The 16,340-nt window shown below is 38.8% G+C and overlaps 1 protein-coding gene across 6 annotated transcripts in view; it reads right to left on the bottom strand.

The window, feature by feature from the left end:
• Positions 1–1,897: 1,897 nt before the first annotated feature.
• The window catches only part of CEMIP2 (cell migration inducing hyaluronidase 2), a 78,947-nt gene continuing 64,504 nt past the window's right edge, over positions 1,898–16,340 (bottom strand). For 5 of the 6 annotated variants that reach the window (XM_067744173.1, XM_067744177.1, XM_067744172.1 and 2 more), the window contains 6 exons: positions 14,876–15,058; positions 11,888–12,107; positions 9,104–9,202; positions 5,710–5,864; positions 4,293–4,396; positions 1,898–3,939 (listed from right to left, as the gene is read on the bottom strand). In XM_067744173.1, the coding sequence (XP_067600274.1) occupies positions 3,743–3,939; positions 4,293–4,396; positions 5,710–5,864; positions 9,104–9,202; positions 11,888–12,107; positions 14,876–15,058 (958 nt within the window). In that variant the 3' untranslated portion in view covers positions 1,898–3,742. Of the gene's footprint in view, positions 3,940–4,292; positions 4,397–5,709; positions 5,865–6,871; positions 7,590–9,103; positions 9,203–11,887; positions 12,108–14,875; positions 15,059–16,340 lie in introns of those variants that run through there. The other variant, XM_067744175.1, reaches the window with a different exon arrangement.

The raw sequence follows: 16,340 nt of genomic DNA, 5'->3' as shown, positions 1-16,340 counted from the left end.
AAATCTGTTATTGCTTTTCATATCCAGAATAATCACAATATCCATCTTAGAAAATTTTTAAAAATGTATCTGTGAAGTTGCCTTCTGACCCACTATTGGATTTTCAGGTATAACATTTTCACATCTTGCTGTGGCTAACATTTTTGGATGCCCTGTGGGACACAGTTCCTCATTTAGAAATCATCATAGTTCAATCAGTCATCTCTAATTTTATCACATAAAAATAAAGTGGTGTGTGCCCTTCCCTACAACACCAGTGCCTAATTAGCATCCTTTTTTCAGCTTCTCTCTCATACTGAAGATAAATATGAGTAAAAGACCTTCAATCTTCCAAATGATGCCAAGAGTCCAGCAAGATGTGAACAGCATTTTGCTATTTGTGAACAAGGGACTGGAGATGCCTTTTCTTGATTTTTTTTCCTCCCTGAATTTTTGTTGAAAATGAGCTCCAATCCAGAGTGTGTGCTCATATTTCTAAAAGACTGGGTTATTACCAAGTTAAGACCAACTACAGTGATACAATCTGTTACCCCGTTACTCCCATTCATGGTCTTCACTTCTAGGGGAATTTCTCAAGTTATTAAACATGAATTCATAAGTATCTGAAAGCCAAACAAGAATTCTGGAGGGTAAACTCCAACTCTGCATCATGAAATCAACAAACATTGTCACAATGGAATCTAAGTACTTACCTCTTAGGACCAAATGAAAAAACAAACAAACACGAATCAAGCACATTCCTGCTTATTGAAATGCCTTTCAACTGGACTTATCCAAACATTACTGCATCCCTTAAGGAATGAAAACTTAGTTACGTGAAGCATTCAAGTCTCTATCCATCACTTCATTGCCCAGCCCTCCTCCCAAACCAAGTACTCCATTTAATAGCATGAGGGTATGTTCTCTTCTGATCGAGCCAGAGAACAGAGAAGTCATAAATACCTCCTCCCCACACCCAGGTCTAAACATCAGTTTAGCGGCTGCTTTGGAGTCATATTCTACAAGACTATGAGCCTGCCTTTCATCTTCTCACAAGCACTCTCTTCCAGCCTTTGAAGATAATATACGGCACACTGATTCAGGTGGAGAGGCAGAAATCTCACAGGAAAGACTTAAAACCCAGGTCTGTCGACATATGAGAAGGCCCTGCGTTTCTCATCAGCTGGCTGATTTGTGCACGGCCACATTTCTGGAGCTCAACCAATTGCCTCCCCTGATGGAAAATGCTTACGAACTTATAAATCATCTTTGAACACATTTTCTCAGTAAAAATAAAACAGATTGCTAGCTCCCAAGTGCTGAAACGTGGCTCTCAGCTTCGATAACCAATTTAACAATTTGAAACAATTAAGGACTAAAAATTCTATTTGAAAGTTCGATTAAAAGGAGACCATAGCGAAGTGCTTTGTTTAGGGCTGGGAATTCTGTAAGTAATATAGGAACCGCAAATAAAAAGAATAGATAATCTTAATTTTGTTTTCCTCACAAAAAAATTATAGACTGAAGTTAAACAGTGGGCCTATTATATGAGTGCAGTGGTTCTTAAACCTGGCTACATGTTATTAGCATCACCCAGAGCTTTAAAAAAAACTGCAATGCCCAAGCTGCACCCCACACCAATTAAATATGAATGTAGGAGCTGGGGGGTGGGGCCCAGGACTTCACAGTTTTTAAAGCTCCTCAGGTGACTCCAATGTGCAGCCAACATTGAGAACCTCTCCATTGGCCTTATGAAGATTACTTATTAGTTTTACAAAATCTACTTAGTGGAGGACCATTTCCCTTCCTTATGTCTGCCCATAGGTTCTTTACAGCTGGGATAGGGAATAAAAAATGACAGATTAACTGATTGACTGCTTGCTAGATAAATAGAGTCACACACACATATAAAAAAATATACATGCACGCATATTTTTATTTATTTTACTTAGGCCCTGATCATTAGCATATAAAGCAGAAAAACTGAGTGCCTTAGAACGTACATATCCTCTCCAAATCTTTAAAGAGCCAAACTCTAAAAATCACACATAAAAGATATTGGTCATAAAACACACACACACACACACACACACACACACACACACACACAAACTTTAATCACCTTGAGGAACGATGATCCAATAATATATTTAATAGGTAAGATTTCATTCATTGATATACAAAAAAAAAAAAACACCCCAAAACCTAAACTTTAAGACATGTGCCCTTAGCAAGAGCACTTACAGTTAGAAAGGTTTATCGGTAGCACTTTGAGGTAGCATATTTTATAAAGTAATAGAAGTCACAGAGCTGCTCTGCAGTTTCTCTTGGACAGAAAAGGACAGGCCATCAGCCATTGCTCTTGGTAGAGAAAAGTGAATTTGTCTGTACTCACTGCCAAAGTCAACCTGAACATACTCCCTCCCGTCTTGCCATGGCCATCCCTCCACTACACTTCATGCATTGTGGGTTTAGGAAAAGGTAAAGGCATTACAATGCTTCTTTCCTCTTGGTGTGGTGACATCCCAGGCTGTGGCAGCAATCTTTTTGCCACATGCAGTGCTCACTGGCAGGAGATGCATGCACCTAGGGGGAAGAAAAATATGGCATCACAGTGTCTTTTTTTAATTGGCTCTAACAATTTAGTTAAGAGTAACGGATTCCTCTAAGGCTAAAAAAACGTTTCTGAATATTCCCTCCATGATTCTGGCCCTTAAAAGGCTCTCCTTTTTTTCTCCCCCTGAGTACAATATTTTGTGGGTATCATTAAGCTTTCTGCAATTGTCCTGCCAGGTTGGTGAGCAGTAAGGCTTAAAAAAAAATCCACACACAAAAACAACAACAAAAAAAAACTGGGTGCAGGAGAAACTCCAAGAACAGACTGCCTTTGTGCAAGTTGAAACGACCCAAGTTTATAGTTCAGGAAAATGGCCTGCTTCTTTTTTAGAAAAATGTAAATACTTAGCTCAGCTCTGCATTTTAAATACAAATATACAGTCAAAACAGGCTAAAGATTAAAGCTGCAAAAATGGCCCCACCAACATCAGACCATGGTGCAGGTCAAATTTTTTCCCAATGGTCACAGATTAAAGGGATGTCTAACTCCTAAAAGCCCTTTGTCCCAATATATTCCATACTTCTTGTTTGAAAGTTGAACCCTTAGAAGGAATCAATATACAAATGAATAAAAATAGCACATGTCCAGGCAAAAAAGGGCATGAGCTGGGCCTGAGTTGCCACTTAAAACTCTACCATTCAGTATCATACCAAATCCTCAAAGGCTGCCTGGAACCAGGGCCCAAGGCATTCCTGAACATGCCAGCCACGCAGGTCAACTGCTGACCCAAAGTCAACAACACAACTGAGCATTAGACTTCAAGTATCCAAGGTGCTACAAGAGCTGGTCCTCTCAAGGACTCAGGCTGACTCTCAGAAGCCCCCTCCCTCCCCCAAGACATCCCATTGTACAAAAGGTGAAGCACTGCTTATGGTCACTACAAAACACAGGAGTGGGAGGTGAGGAATAAGAGAACTGATCTCTGAAATATACCAGCCTAACAAATACAAATAAATTCTTTAACATTTTGTACAACTAGAAGGTGCGTGAGCCCATATTCAAGCAATCACTTTAAATTCTTTCTTTTCTCCCCTTTCTGTATCAAACAGGAAAATAGTTCCGTTGGGTTAACAGTGTCATTTTAAAATGCCATAAATTAAATAAGTTAGTTCACATTTTTTCCCCCAGCTAAGTTACAGTTAGTCTCTAATGTGCTTTTGAAGTTTGCTTCAACAGCTCCAAGTCTCTTCGGCGGACCGTGCCAGCTCTGGGACAACCATATCCGTCCAGCTGCAAAGGTACGAATTGTTCAAGCAGCCCAAGGCCCTCTCTAGCAGGACTAGTAAACAGCTTAGTCCATGATGGTTTGAAGTTTCCACTGAATCCCAAAAATATGGTACTCCCTTAAAAAAAAGAAAAAGAAAAAGTTCAATTTGTACCTCTACTAGTTCCATGCAAGATAATGTGGGAGGTGAAGCGGAGGTGAGCAAAACAAAGATGGCTGTGAAACAAAAACAAAAAGAACTGTACTTCCTTACGTCAGAGAATGAACTCTCACCACCCACCTCTTGCCCCAAATAACAAGCCACGTCCCAACACACTTCCTCTACAACTGTCTCCTGATTTAGAAATTATTTTCATGATACCCACCCCAGCCAAACAAGCTCATGAAAACAGTCTGGTAGCTATACTCCACCGTAAAAATGCATATGTTGCTGGCCTCCTAAGAACTTCACAGAAGAATACAAATACAAACCTTTGTTATAAAGATTGGCTGGTTTGGCTAATCCCAGAGATACTAACGAATCTGAAATATTCAACTGCTTTATCTCTCCTCTTGTGCTCAACAGGACAATTGACCTGTGAAAGTTAGAAAATCAGAGCAAATTTCAGTAATTCAGCATGTATTTACTGAGTACCGTTCTGAACTAAATACAGTATAGAAATACTAGATAAAAGCAGAACTCAAAAAAACAAACAAGGGCTTCCCTGGTGGCACAGTGGTTGAGAGTCTGCCTGCCGATGCAGGGGACATGGGTTCATGCCCCGGTCAGGGAGGATCCCACATGCCGCGGAGCGGCTGGGCCCGTGAGCCATGGCTGCTGACCCTGCGTTTCCAGAGTCTGTGCTCCACAGCGGGAGAGGCCACAACAGTGAGAGGCCCTCGTACCACACACACAAAAAAAACCCCACATTCCTTTTCATCCCTGCTATTACAAGTGTCCCCTTCAATGCCCCACCTAGAGCTTATGTTGCTATTACAAGGGGTCTATAAATGTAGGGAAAGCAAAAGTCATTTAGGTCAGTGGACCTAGTGGATGGCTTGGGACACAGCTGTGTCATGGAACAAACTATTTTAACAGAGGAGGTTAGTTTTGTTAGTTTCAGATGCTCTATATACCTACTTAAGTTCTATTATCTACTTACTAAGTAAATGGATAAATGCCAATTCTAAAAAAAAATGAAATAAAATCTGTTCTCCATGGTTTGGTTTAAATTGCTACTTTTATTGTGAGTATATCAACATACACATTCAGATCTTTTTGTGGATTCTCTCTTCTGATCTCTCTATCCTCTGCCACTACTACACCGGCTTATTTACTATGGCTTTACGGCTTATTTTAATACCTTTTGTGTCTGCCCAACAGAAAAAAAGGAAGATTTCTCTCCTGTGAACCTTTGTTCAGAGACTAACAAAGAAAAATGAATCAGACTAGGGCTCTTAAAAGAGAGACCACACACTCATTCACTTAAAAATCAATTTACTCCTGGGGAATTCCCTGGCAGTCCAGTGGTTAGGACTCCACACTTTCACTGCTGAAGGCGAGGGTTCGATCCCTGGTCAGGGAAGTAAGATTCCGCAAGCCACATGGCGCAGCCAAATTAAAAAAAAAAAAAAAAAAAAAAATCAATTTACTCCTTTCCAGTCACTTCCAAGTGACCCAGGTGACAACCTCCTATACCACAGTCATAGCACAATGCTGTCTGAGGGTTCATCAGTGGGAAAGATGGCTGCAAAGATAAAATTGTCTATAAAACTATCTATAAAATTGTTTTAGGAATTCTAAATACCCTAAAAGGGTAAAAGGGCAGGTAGACAAACCAAAGCTCAGAGTTAACCGGATGTCATCTTTAAGGTACCTTATCCCTCATACAGAGCAAGCTTCACCTACCTTGGAGGGATGCTTGTTTTTAAATACTCTTCCATGAGACTGACATCAGCAAAAGAGAAAACCTTTTTCTCCATCAACCGGAAGGGAACACTGCAGGCATCCACAACCAGGAGGAAGACGCCCTCACTTCTGAAGGTAAAGTCAGTGCCGTTGATCTGAGAATACAAAAACATCTGCGGTCATCACCATTTCGGCATTTCCAGGATGACTCGTCTTTCCAGCCCCTTTCCCTCTGTCTTCTAAACCCATGAATCAAATAATAATTCCCAAACTCAAACTGTATATTCCATTACTCTTCCTCTGCCAACATTTGAGATTGAGCCTGTGTTCTCACAGACTTTTGCCTTCACTGGTCTTTTCTGACTGGCTAAGTTGCTACAAGCAAGGCATGGCAGCCCACACTCAGCTGAGCAGGGTGACTCTCTCTGCAGGCTCACGGCCTTCATTCTTACACACGTAGTCTCTCAATGGGGTCAGAGCTTTCCAACTCAGTGATCGGGTGGCAGCCTCTATACTGCAGCTCAGATACTGTCACATTGGTTCAGGAAAAATACATGTATCTATATGAAATAGATATCTAGTCAGATAGATAGATAAATAGATAGCATGCTTTAACCCACATAAACCCCCCCATTATAGCTTAGATTTAGAACAACAGAGGAGCCAGATTGCTTCATCTCCTTTGTTCCATATATAGCTCTCCTTTAAAATCAAAATGGAAAAATGGTAATTTTACCAGGATTTAAGCCACAGGGTATTACTATATCTTGTTCACCATTACTGTGAACTGAAATTTCCAGTTGTCCTCTTTAAATTAATGGTTTGAGACCTTTTCAAGAAAAAGGAATTCCAGATACATCCAAATCTCATTAATTCCTCAACCAAAAAGGAAGGGAAAAAAACTTATTAGACTGAAAAATGATTTAACATTAATTTAAGTCATAGGCACTCTTTCTCTTTAAAATGTGTGAAATTATAAACTATGTTAAAAGCTAACAAAGGAGAAGGGCTTCCCTGGTGGCGCAGTGGTTGAGAATCCGCCTGCCGATGCAGGGGACACGGGTTCGTGCCCTGGAGCGGCTGGGCCTGTGAGCCATGGCTGCTGAGCCTGCGCGTCCAGAGCCTGTGCTCCGCAACGGGAGAGGCCACAACAGTGAGAGGCCCCCGTACTGCAAAAAAAAAAAAGCTAACAAAGGAGAGATGCTCTCTTCACTACACCTGTCCTTCCTTGGAGAAGTTATACTTAAATTTTATTTCTAATCACTAATGATCTCATAGGAATACAAAATGGTTTTTTGCCTATATTTAAATAGCCCTAGTCTAGAGAATAATTCCAGAAGTGCTTGACATAAAGTGCCATTTTATATTTAGAAAGACTGAAAGTGACTCACTTATTTTTAAAAATCTGGATACTTAGAACTGAGACACATTTGATAAAACATATACATAATGATCCCTAACACACCCAAACTGTCCCCTTGAAAAGTACCCCCCCCAAAAACCTGTTACTTAAAGGAAACACAAAATTTTCCGTAAAAACTAAAGCAAGGCCATGTCCAGCAAAGACTCTTCAGGTAATGCATGTGAAAAGTATTGGAGGTAAATGTGACAAAACACAGTCCTCTGTGATCTCTTTTAGGGTCCCAGGCACCCAGTGTGCAGCAATGGAGTCAAACAATGTCTACAGACCCAGAGGAATACCCTACCTGAGACAGTCTGGGCAAAACAATATCTTCTTTAATTATCTAGTGAGCTAGCAGAGCAGAGAGACTCGGCACCAACTTGCTTACCTTTGCAACTGACACCCATCAGATTCCACGCAAGTAGGCTGGGATGGGTTCCTCATACAGCTGACTGCATTGAGATGTTGAGCTAACAAACTTCATACCAATAAAATTACATCATGAACATACTACAAAATGAAGAAATGCTAATGCAGGGCAATAGGTATATATACTTGAGAAATCTTTGAGTTACATAGGGATCTTTCACTCTTTCTCTCTTTCTAATTGTGGTAAGAACACTAACATGAGATCCATCGTCAAACATTTTAAGTGAACAATATATTACTATTGACTACAGGGACAATGTTGTACAGCAGATTTTGAGAGTTTATGCATTTTACTCAACTGAAACTTTATGCCTTTTGATTAATAACTCCCCATTTCACGCCCCCCCCCCCTTAAGTAGCAGTATTTTTAATTCAGGGTTGTTAAAAAGTTCTTAATTCAGAGTTAAGTTCTAGAGATGGATGGATAATGGTTGCACAACAATATGAATGTATTTCATACCACTGAACTATATAAACTTACAAATGTTTAGGATGGTGAATTTTATGTTATGTGTATTTTAATACAATAAAAGAGATTGGGAAAGAAAAAAAAAGAGTAAGATTTAATTTTGCTCACATATATGGGGATTTGTGAATGTGTTGTCCACCACTTAAAAAAAACCGATCTCCTAAGGAGACCACATGAGACTGAGCCCAGACCCTAGCTGGGTATCAGCTGGATGGCTAGATACCTCCTACCCAAAGAGCTCTTTATATAGATGCACTCGATTTTGGACAGGCCACATGCCTAGAGCTGGTTACCTTGCGGGCTAGCTTGGCTCTTAGCCCAAATTCCAGTATTGATATGAGGCTAAGGCTTTTAACTCCCATTAACCTACTTAAAAAAGACAACTAACACTTTGCATCTTCACTTTCTTCATCTGAAAAAAATGGGAACCAGGCAACTTCAAAATAAAATGCCGAGGAAATTTTAAAACCTTCACTTCCCATATTTTAAACAAATAACTGGGGAACTTCTTTTAAGCTTCAAAATCCAAGGTTAAAATTTCTGCATATTGATTATCTATGACAATTTTTTTTTTTTTTTTTTTTTTTTGCGGTACGCAGGCCTCTCACTGCTGCGGCCTCTCCCGCCGTGGAGCACAGGCTCCAGACGCGCAGGCTCAGTGGCCATGGCTCACGGGTCCAGCCGCTCCGCGGCATGCGGGACCCTCCTGGACCGGGGCACGAACCCGCGTCCCCTGCATTGGCAGGTGGACTCCCAACCACTGCACCACCAGGGAAGCCCCTATGACAATTTTTTTAAACCAAAAACGCCTTGTCTCCTACAGAAAAGAAATCTGAATAATTACCTGAATAATTTTAACATTCGCCTAAAAGTAATCAATAAACATAATTGACTGAGAAAAAAATTTAATAAATTTATCTTATTTATTTAAAACGCAAATGTTTAGGAGGTATTTACACCTCTACTGTATTGCTCACCACTAATAATCAAAATGTGATTATAAACAAGTGAATGTTGCCAGAGAGAATTCATGTTACCAGGATAAAATGTAAAACTGAGAAGCTGAGGCAATGTACACACCAGATGGTACTCACAGAAATAACAGACAGGTCTCCACGCTGAGTCTCTGCTTGACTGGGTGACTGGAATTGCACAGGGAGGTAGCTTTTATGAGGATCACTTGTAAACACCACCTAAACAGGGAAGAAGTTCCATATCTATGTCAACTGCATCTTCCTCCAAAAAGATCCTTCAAAATAAACTCAACTATACCAAAGCCAGTGAGTGGGTTTTTGTTTTTATTTCTGTTTTCTCTGAACTTTCTGTACGTATTTCATGACCTGGAATTCTATCTTTTGATACAGGCTTTATACGAGAAGTGTATGTTCCTAACTTTCTGGAGCAATCTCAGTTTCAAATCATTGTAATCTTGTTAATAAAATCAGTTCTAGAAATGACTACATAAATATGCTTTATATCTAAATCTTTGTAAACATTTCATGCAAAAACAGTCACAAATCTTTTCAAAGGTCCTTTTCAGACTAGTTATTCTGAATTGGGACTCAGTCACTCCAGGACTGAGGAAAGAAGTGTAGATGACAAGGACTACCCTGTTTAAAAACTTTCAGGGGTCTGTACATCACCAGGTCTAAATTCCTCCACCAGACCTGCAAAATGTTCCACAAATAGAGTCAAGTCTTATACACTCAGGACCCTATTTCCCACTATTCTATCACATTCAACATGCAGGGCAGTTCCCTCACTTTCCCACAAGCACTTTACCTCCTCTTCTGCTACCCTGCCTTTTCCAATGCTGTTCCCTTCCCAAGAACACCCTTCCCTTTTTCCTTCTACTCCAAATCACTGCCAGTCTCCAAACCCCAACACCCACCTCCTCCCTAAAGGCTGTCTTTTCATTCAAAAGCACTCTTAACTCTTCACACAATTTAGCACTTAAAAGCATATGCCCTGGGGAATTCCCTGGTGGTCCAGTGGTTAGGTCCAGCGTTTTCACTACCATGGCCCAGTTTCAATCCCTGGTCAGGGAACTAAGATCCCGCAGGTCACGCAGCATGGCCAAAAAAAAAAAAGTGTATGTCCTTATAAAGCGATGTCAACAAGAGCAAATAATCATGGCAAGAGCAGATAATCATGATATTAAGCACTCAGAAGCTGGACACTGCTTTGAAGTCTCAGGTCTGAAGTCAAAAAATTCATGTGAATTTTCCTACTTATTTCTAATACACATGGGTTTTTGACATTCAAAACAAAAATTCCCCTCAAATTTCCAAGTAAAAGTGATGTCCCCAGATGCTTCAAATACTTCTCAACTGCCAGGTCACTAGTCGATACAGCTTTAAGAAATGAATCCTGATCAATGTTTTAAGCCCAAAGAATAAAGAACGCTAAACGTCAATGCATGGAACCATTTAACAAGATAGGCCCAGAATAGTTCTGAAGATGATTAAATTATTTTATAAATTGTAGTAATTCTTATAATAATTATAAATTATTTGAAGTTTTTTCAGTAATGAAGGACTTTCTTAACAAATTCAACTTAAGAATTAGGCTGGAAAATTTACTTCCCCACAAAGACTATCTGAAAATTTCACTTTAACAGTCAAAACATTACATATGACAGGCAAGGATTCACGTAAACTTCTTCATGTACCTGGTTTATTTTTTGGTCTGTTCGTTGGTTGGTTGGTTTAGTTGAATTGGAGAATAGAGGTGGCTCAAGGGTATGAGCAACCAAGACTATGACAGTGAGTTGTCATCAGAAAAATACTTATCATATATCACAATAGGAAGCCTAAAACCCCCTTCCTTTCCCTGTTCTTACTGCCTCCAATGGACAGAAACAAGAAAAATTAGAAATAAAGAACCTGTGCAATGGAAGAATTTTTGTTTTCTCAAATCACTTATAATGATAAGAAATAAAGATTTAGAGGTTTTCTCCATATTAATAGCAAGCATTTCTGTGGCAATAAGGACTTTTTAAAAACTCCTCTAGGCCAGTGAAACTAAAATGTGAACATGTATCAGAATGATCTCCAGGGCTTGTTAAAGCACAGACTGCTAAGCCCCATCCCTGAAGTTTCTGATACAGTAGAACTGGGTAGGACTCAAGATTTAGAATTTTTCATAAGTTCCCAGGTGATGCTGATGCTGCTAGTCTGGGGACCACAAGTTGAGAACCATTCTTCTTGACCCATGTTTGTTTATATAGAGGTTAAAGATCAATTAGGGCAATATTAATTCTGTATTTCTTTTTCACCTGGAATTAGTCTGACTTCCTTCGGAAACCCCATGCCTGATTTTAGCTCATACTTTGGATTTACTTTCATTGCCATGTTTTCTCAAGATCTAGAAGGAGACCATCTCATTAAGAATATGTCACAAGAAGCATTTCACTTCTAGCCAAAGTCAGTTTGTACTTTTAATTACAGGTAAACATAATAGCACATGCTTCAAATTAATGGCTTTTCATCTTGAAGGAAACAATTTTCCTACAAGTGCCTTTTCTGAAGATAAATTTCACACTTCCAAGAAAACAAATTATTTTTTGATATCACTGATATGCAAACGAAATAGCGATACTGTAATGGAATCACATCTGAGAAAGAAAAGATGACAACCAATAAATCCACAATCATCCAGGGCAAACTGATATATCACAGGGGGAAGGTGGTTTTATTATAAATTTGGACTGGTTGCTTCTTATGAGCATCACATTCTAGAATGGGCCAAAATTCAGGGGAAACCATGCAATATTTATAAATTGGCAGCACAGATGTTTCAAAAAAAAAATGTGCTGATTGCACAGAACCTTTTGACTTTTTCTCCTGGACCACAGACCACTTTTATTCCCTGTTTACCTGATGGGTTCCGCAGCCCTGACAGAGTCCCTTGAGCATGGATGGCATCGGCTTGAGTGCTGATGGCTTTCTGTAATACTGGGGATACGCTTTGGCCATGCAGTTACTGATGTCTTTGGAGTCCGTTGCTGCCTGGATCTTGACTCTTTCGCATCCCTGAGATGAACAGTAACTGTGACCATCCCTGTGGCTTTTGGCTTTTAGATACAAAAACAGCAACCTGCACAAAACAGAAACCAGTCCAACAGATGTTAGATTAACTCTCAAAAACTTACAAAAATTCCTCAAATAAGCTCACGGCCAGAAGGGATATTCCTCCAATAAATTAAAATTTTTTTTAAAGAAAAATAAACTACAAAACCAATAAAGTTGTTTCTCTTTCCTTTCTACCCTCCTAGGGTTCTAAGTCAAATGCAATACCACTTTAGAAAATATTTTGATAACCTGATTCAGTCGTTATGGGCAGTATCAAAGTCGATTTCTGGTTTGAATTAGTTCAATTGGTAATTTAGGAGGATGGAATTTGGCTTGGCTCAAGAATTCCTTGGAAAACTTTACACTTGAGTTTAGGATTTGGTAAATTAGTGTGGTTTATTCTTTTTTTTTTCTTTTGGTTTACAAATTGTTTTGGTTTAAGGCACAAAACTGGAATAATTAAAACACCAACTGTGAGACTTGTTTGGTTAAGGCCAAGATATGGTATCAAATCAATTCCTGTGATATTTACTAAGAGCAGATGGGCCTGGGGTCCTTCTGTCTGTACTTTGGCCAAAATCAAGTGAAATGAACAGTCCTACCCATTCTGAATTCTCCTCCTACTGCCAAGATGAATGGAAAAGCAAGTTCCAGGCAGTAGTCCAATGTCTGTCAGCAAACCTAGGCCTTCTAAACCAAAGGAAGTCAAGATTCTAAAAAGGACTTGATCAAATGCGATTGATTACTGGAGTTCAAGAGTTCACATTTTATTTATTTATTTGTTTGTTTGTTTATTTATTTATTTATAACAGTAAACTTTTATTGAGGACGTACAACATCCCAGGCCCTATGCTGAATGATTTGCATGAACTGTGTGCTCTTCAACCTCACAACAACCATATGATATAGCGTTTTTATTATTCCCAAATAACAGATAAGGAAACTGGGGCACAGAAATATTCACTAAATTGCCCAAGATCACACAATTAAGTAAGGCAGAATATTATATAAAGTCAGGCAATCAACTGCAATTCTCCAATTGCAGTCATGAAGAACCTTCTATTTATAAACTCAGCTCTGCTTGGCAAAGTAAGAACCAACAAAATAGAAGATCACCCTGGATCAGTAGAATTTCCTGGTAATAATTGCTTTCCCAGAGGGGGACCCACACTAGCTCAACTTTCAGAATTGAGGAAGGCAATGCAACATCTAAAGTGCCTGGTTTACTGAACCCTTACATGACAGCCCATAGCAGTCCTTTCTTTGGAGACATCACTCTTAAAGAGTTCACATTTTAATATGAGGTCAGTGAACAACACAAAGTTGTGATGAGGTGAAAATCAGCCACTGTTCCAACATCCAGTAATTTTAACATATATATAAGGAATGACAGGGACTTGATTAGGCATGGGACTTTTGATATATAATTTAAATCATCAAAATGAATAGAATTAAAAAAGAATTTGAACCTCAAAGGCTGAAGGACTCTAGAAATATCCAGATGAAGAAATACTTCCCATCCTTTTACATATCAATCATTAATTTGTGATCACCAGACTGTCCTTACAAATTTGGGCGTTCCATTTATTTTTGTGGAAAATCAACTGAGAATGTGGCAGTTCTATCATCTATAGAATAAAACCCCAACTAGGTTGCTGAAGTTGAAATCAGAGATAATGATGATAAAAAAAAAGACTTAAGCTGATAACACTGGCTGCAGCACCAGCCCTGAAGGGCAAATGAGTTGCATCTTCTTCAAAGGTTAACAAGACACTTGACTGAACCCTAACCTCATTCCCCCACAGTCAATCTTGCCACCCTTCTCTCCAGTAGGAAATTTTGTCTTTCCCCAAACATGCCGTGCCATGTTCTTCATGCCTCCATGCATTTATCCACACTGTCCTTGGAACACCTTCCTCCTAGTCACTCCTCAAGAGTCAGCCCCAGTGTTATCTTCTTGGGTTGTCACTGGCCACCCAAGGCTGAACCTCTGGGTTACCTCAAAAGGCACACTATAGGACTTGCAGCATTTAAACCTTTCGCGCTCTGACTACTTGCTTTACATGCCCACATCCTTCAATGGACAGTGAATTTGCAGAAGAAATGTGCCTTATTTACATTAGTATCTTTATAGTACCTAGACAATGACATAGAGTAGAAATGCCAGGTTAAGGGATGGATAATGAAGGAGCATGCTACTTTCTGGAAGAGTACAGGAGAGAGAGCCTACCATAACCCAAAGGCTGAGAGACTGTAACTGGATAAAAGCAGACAAAGCCAACAGGACCCCAGGTGAACAGGATTAGAACTAAAAAGTGGAAAGATGCAGGCTAGAGAAAGTTGAAAGCAAATATGCCATGGTTACACCGTGATTTTTTTAAAACCCAAGGTCAACTTGAGAGATAGTCTTAAAGGAAGAGAAAAATGAGCTTTCACTAAAATATGAACTATATCATATGGAAATAATCATCTTTAGAGTCGTTATGGAAAACACTATTTTAATTTTCAATTGGGCCTACTGGTTCTTTATTGACAAGGATAATTTCTCTTTCTAAATCGCCTTAATAGGTAAACAGCAAACATCTCACTCGATTCCTACTGCCAACTGTAATTACGAGTCATTCTAGTTCTCTTCTAAACCTCTAATGGTGATGAGCAGAGAATTACCCACATCAGCTGCTTTTCTAAGCAGCCGTCACATCACAATCTATTCTTAGTTACACTGAAGAACTAGTAATTTCACCACTAAAGAAAAACAGCAATAATTCTCATTCACTCGTTGCCCTGAATTACCCCGTGCTGGAGTCAAAATAGAATTTCCTCTCAGACTGTTTCCTCTGCAATTCCTCCAGCGAATGCAAGGGCTCATACTCTTCCATTTTGGATAATGAGCCATTATGCCGCTGTAGAAAGCCAAAGGTAACCTGAAAACTTGTGTTTGACGGATAGCAGAGCCCAACTCGAATCCAGTCATTCCTATAAAGGAGAGACAATAAAAACATGAATTCACATTTGAGCCAGTACATTTTGAGTATTACAGCATATGTAAATTTTAGCCATGGTCTTCTCCTTAAATTTCTGCTGTGTATGGAGCCACTAACAATGCAAGTCCTGAATCCTAACACACTAATGAATCATCGACTTTTACATGTTACCCAAATTCCGCTCCTCAATATATGTACAACAATGATATGGCTTATAAAAAATTCTTGGTTTCAACAGGACTTCAGGGAATGTGAAGAGAAGCTGGATAAAATGTACTTAGATACTGCAAGCAGATAATAAAATTGAGACAGTTGGGTATGGGTATACTAAGATGGAAGAAACACTAATAGCCTGATAGTGGAAGCGTACGCTGGTAAAATCTTTCCAAAGAATTTTTTAATTCATAAATATATTTTTATCTTTTATAATTACATTAGGATAAATTGTTAGTGGTAAATTTGCTAGAGATAAAGGTGTATGCATTTTTAAAGTCTTTGATGAATATTACCAAATTGCCAATAGTGTTGTTTCTTACCTAATGTTCTAAGATATAAAATTAATACTTTTTGAAAACCATTAAGAATATTTTCCCCTTTTTAATCATTTCTTTTTTTGGCATTCTTTAAGTTATGGCAAAATATACATGTGGTGACATATAAAATTTACCATTTTAGACCTTTTTTCACTTTACAGTTTAGTGACATTAAGTACATTCACAAGGTTGTACAACCATCACCACTATCCATTTCCAGAACTTCTTAATCATTCAAAACAATTTTAAAACAATATGTAACAATGCCTTAAAATTGTTCACACAGATTTCATCCAGTAATCCCACTAAGAAATTAGAAATACAGACCAAAAATGTATAAGAAAAGATGCTCTATCCAGTATCATTTGTAATACCAAAAGGGGGAGAGGGGCAGGAGAAAAATAATCTAAATGTTCATAGGGGAATGGAGTAGTTAAATAAATTTTGGCATATTTATATGCTCAGAGAACACTTGAGGGTGGAGAGACACGAGAACCCTATAAATGTTTATAATGCCTCAATTTGATTAGAAGAATTACAGGTTATTGTAATTTTTTAATGTTTTTCTGTATTTCCTTATTTTGTTTAATGCATAAGTACAGCTTTTATAACTTTTAAACTGTTATTTTCATAAGTGCCACTATGACAAAATCCATGACCTCTCTATAATTATATTAAATTTGGAAAAAAATTATCCATCTCCTCCTCTTGCCTCTGCCCATGATGTAACTTTTACAAACT

The sequence above is a fragment of the Pseudorca crassidens genome, chromosome 7 (assembly GCF_039906515.1).
Source record: "Pseudorca crassidens isolate mPseCra1 chromosome 7, mPseCra1.hap1, whole genome shotgun sequence".
In the NCBI taxonomy this organism is placed as follows: domain Eukaryota; kingdom Metazoa; phylum Chordata; class Mammalia; order Artiodactyla; family Delphinidae; genus Pseudorca; species Pseudorca crassidens.
Note: the sequence above shows the minus strand (reverse complement) of the source record. Positions and strands in the feature narration are given on the sequence as shown.